General features: G+C 41.7%; 1 protein-coding gene across 4 annotated transcripts in view; it reads left to right on the top strand.

Annotated features, from left to right (window-relative positions):
- Nucleotides 1–4,065, top strand: part of LOC107097412 (AT-rich interactive domain-containing protein 3B-like) — a 93,242-nt gene that overhangs the window by 2,133 nt on the left and 87,044 nt on the right. For all 4 annotated transcript variants that reach the window (XM_015394547.1, XM_015394549.1, XM_015394546.1 and 1 more), the window contains exon 2: nt 2,061–2,693. In XM_015394547.1, the coding sequence (XP_015250033.1) occupies nt 2,061–2,693 (633 nt within the window). The remainder of the gene's footprint in view (nt 1–2,060; nt 2,694–4,065) is intronic.

Raw genomic sequence — 4,065 nt, 5'->3', positions numbered from 1 at the left:
CTGGAGAAGGTGGGGAGGATGGGGGGGGCAGGTGGGCTCTCCTCATCCTCCGAGTTGTCTTGGTTTCACTGATATTCGTAATTTGTTGTGTTTCCATAGAGGGGACGGAAATCAATAAAAGATAGGGAGTAATAAAAAGGTCTTGGGATTTTTTTTTAGCTAAAAATGATTGATTGATTTAAGCTAAATATGGTCAGTGATGATTATGATGTCTAGAATGAATGGAAATCCTCCATTAGAGATGTGCTGGTAGATATCTGGCAGCAGAATCACTCTGGATACAAAACCTTCTTCATGGAGTTAGCATGCATGCTTGAGATCTCTCCAGGTGCTCTGGCTTCCTCCTAAAGAAAAATATTTTCCTTATTATAGGTAAGAATTTGTGGATGAATTGACCCAGAGCCCGTCCCCGTTACAATATATTAAACTATATTTGATGTATTTGTATATAGCTGTGTTATATATCTATACCAAAAATACTAAAATCAGGTTGATTATGATAAGATAAGGCTATTTAAACATCCGTCCTGTTAGTGTTTTAAATCATCCTTTTTGAGCCTAAATAGAACCTCAGCACAGGGGGCGCCATGAGCTGGCATAAACAGACGTGGCGCCATCTAGAGGCAGTACAGCTGAACTACCAGAAAGTCCGATGGGGGCCAATGGTGCCGCTACTAAATAAGTCTTTACAGTGCTGTAATGCCTTGCTGAATAATGAAAGAGTGGAGGATAGGGCTTAAAGTGTTGCTAACAGCAGTAGCATTATTAGCTAGGTCATGTCTACCAACTTTACAGCGACACCAGGATGCTTCCTGAGCTTTAGCTCCAGCCTTAATGATCTATAACAGTCAGACTGTTTTTTCCAGTTCAACTCAAGTATTTTCCCTCTTGGAATAAAACATCCTTTTGCACCTTTTTGCTCTTGATCTTGGACTTTTTTTTCTTTTTTGCAACTACTGTGGGAGTCCCAAACTCGCTTGCCTCCATTGCTTCGGCATGTTGACCAATTGTATGCATGTGCAGTGACATAATCCCGGTCACAAGATGTAATGGTGAATATTAGGGGTGTCCCGATGCAACTTCTTCTTTTTAGATGCCATACTGATATTGCATCTTGAGAATTGTCTGATACCGATATTGACTCAATACGATATTGACCCAAATTGTTCCAGGTTTTATTACTTATTTTATAAAAGTGGAATGTTAGAAAGGATTGATGAAATAGTATAATTAAAACTGGAAACAAAAGTCAGCAATAAAAGGTACTTTAACAGAAGCAAAGTGTTTATCAGCCTGAAATTGTCTGAGGTGTTATATGTCGGCCGATAAAATCTGATAAGAATTTTTTATGCTAAAATCAGACCTGATATTAATAACCTTGGTAAATTTACACAGAAAGGCTAAATTTGCAAAGTGAACAAAAATAAAATTCAAAAATAACACACTATGCCAGCAAAATGCCGTAGTTTGTCATGAAATCATTGTAGGAAGTTATGGCTGAATATTTCTTTATCTTATCTTTACAAATAAAATGATGATATACCTTTTAATTTAATTAACTGCTTAAGTTATTTTGTTAAAATGCTAAAAGCTATATTTGTTAGTTTGAATTAGGGATGTCTTTATCCAGTATTGATTATAGGTCACATACCAGCCAAAAAATAAAAATCAGATTTTATCAGCAGATTTTCCTCTAACCTCTTCTGTTGAAAAAACTCATTGGTTAGAAATAAATTGGTAAGCTGTTCACACTTCAAAATAAGTAATAACACGATGTAGGATTCTTTCCAATATCGTATTTTATTTGGTCATTAAAGCTGCAATATCTTCATCGCATCACAAATGAAAAGTTTTATTGGAAAATTCCCAGTTTTCATTAAGAGTTTGTGTGAATTGTTTTATCTTACAGAGAATACAAATCAAAGTAATTTATCTGATTTTCAAGGCAATATTTTTTTTACAAATATGGTTCTCAAAAGTTATTCAGAATATTTTTGAGTGTATGCCACTCTTTCTTTCTTATATCTGATGCTTTATGGCTCTTTCTCTTCCCTCCACAGCCCAGTATGTCTCAGGAACCCAGCGTGGTCTTCTCACAGAACACCTCCACAGGGGGAATGAAGCTGGAGGCAGTGATGGAGCAGCTCCAGCGCCAGCAGCAGGCCCGCCTGGAAATGGAGAGGAAGGAGCGGAAGCTGCGAGAGGCTCACATCATGTACGCTCAGCAGGTGGCTGCCCAGCAGGCCATACTGGCTGCAGCCCGGGCTTCCGGGGCCAACTTTATGGGCAAAGGCATTACCGGAGGCGTTCCTGCCGGCGGCTTGCCTCCTCGCGTGTCCAATCAGAGCAGTGTAGACTCAGAAAGAGAGGAGGATGAGGACAGAGGCCGGGATTCTGGCGACGAGGACGATGACAATGAGATGATGGAAGGGGATGAGGGCAGCGATACGGACGAGGGAAGCGCCAGTGGTCTGGAGTTCCTCCGCAAGCAGACGTTGGCTCTGCAACAGAGCGCCTCCCGCATCCCTGCTCGTCCGTTTGCGGGGTACTCAATGTCGGCCCCCCAGAAGGCCGCCTCCCCGTCCATTAGAGTGAAGCAGGAACCCGATGAGGGCCTGTCTCCCGCTGGGCCAAACTCCTCTACCTCTCCTAATGGACAGGCCGACTGGGGATTCGATGACCACTTCAGACAGGTTAGTGGGACTCCTTGCTGGGAATTGAGCCCTCCTTTCACAAACCCTTGTTTTGGTCTCATTACCTCTAATCATGGGTCTCTAAGCACATTTCTTCCTTTTAATCCTTTTATTTTTGGAGCTTAGTTTAGTTTCCTTGTTATCCAACCTGCTGGGAAACGGCTTCATCTTGACAGTGTCGCTCCCTGCTCCAGCAGTGTCTCACTGAAACACTTGAAATCTCCACAGGGGTTGACCGCCGATAGGCTTTTGCGGTCGGCAGGGAAAGAAAAAAAAGCCTCTTGAGTGAGTGTTGGCAGACTGCCAGGCCAAGGTGCAATGTGTTCACGCTTACCAGTTTTCTCCTCTCACACTCGCATTTTGAGTGTGTGTATCTTGCTCTTTGTCCCTCTTGGCGTTTTGCTCGTTGCTCTCTGGTTTGGCTCTGGTCCAAGCGGCGCTGCGGCTGCGAGGCTGTGGGTGGCTGCCCGGGGTCAGCTGGATGATTTTTGGGTGGGTGGAAAGGTTGGATGTAGTACACGGTAGCAGCCACCCCAAGAGGTTCGGCAGTGTGCCAAGTGAACTTTCCCTTGAAGTTAAATATTGCCTCAGCACCACGTTACAGAACACTGACATGTCAGGAGGGATGTGGGCCAAGCGCCATGTGCTTAAACATCAGCGCTGCAGACGGAGCAGGTTAACCAAGGAGGCTGTAAGGAATATAAAAAAAGCTGCAGCTGAAAACGGTGCAGGAAGACATCGCTGTGATCAGACAGCAGGCAAAATCTTAATAAATACATTGATTATAACATCTATAATAACGTAATTTGTTTTATTTTTCTGATTTATATTTTGTTTTTGATACATAAACTTCAGTAGAGATACAGGAAAAATACTTGAGGCTGGTTTAGTCTTGAGGCGTGTTTGACCTCCATCCATTCCCTTTTCTGTATCTAGGAAAACTTGTCGCTTCATGGACAGTTTCACGTGGAAAACACGTTGAAAAAAAGACAGCTTCTCCTGGCGAGGGCTCCTAAACATAAACTTCACCCCAATTAACAGACTTTGAGCAAGTCTCAGTCTCTCTGATAATAATGGTTTTTATTCAATATTTATCTTTTCTGACCAATATTTGTGGATTTTGGCCAATAGTTATCAGAAACTTAGACAATATTTGTGGTTTTTGGCTGATATTTATCAGCTATTTGTGTTTCTGTTTGTAGCATCAGTAGGTATGTGCATGTGGTTTACTGATTCATTAAGATAATGTGAAGCGCATGCATTCCCTCCATTTGCTTTCTATTAAAGTTTTGTTTGATTGTTAATTTTTCATTTTTATCATTGTTCTATTTTTATTATCTAAAAAGAGGAAGAAAAAGCAAAATCTGCTTTA

This window comes from Cyprinodon variegatus, unplaced genomic scaffold (genome assembly GCF_000732505.1).
Source record: "Cyprinodon variegatus isolate N-32 unplaced genomic scaffold, C_variegatus-1.0 Scaffold692, whole genome shotgun sequence".
NCBI classification, from domain to species: Eukaryota; Metazoa; Chordata; class Actinopteri; order Cyprinodontiformes; family Cyprinodontidae; genus Cyprinodon; species Cyprinodon variegatus.
Note: the sequence above shows the minus strand (reverse complement) of the source record. Positions and strands in the feature narration are given on the sequence as shown.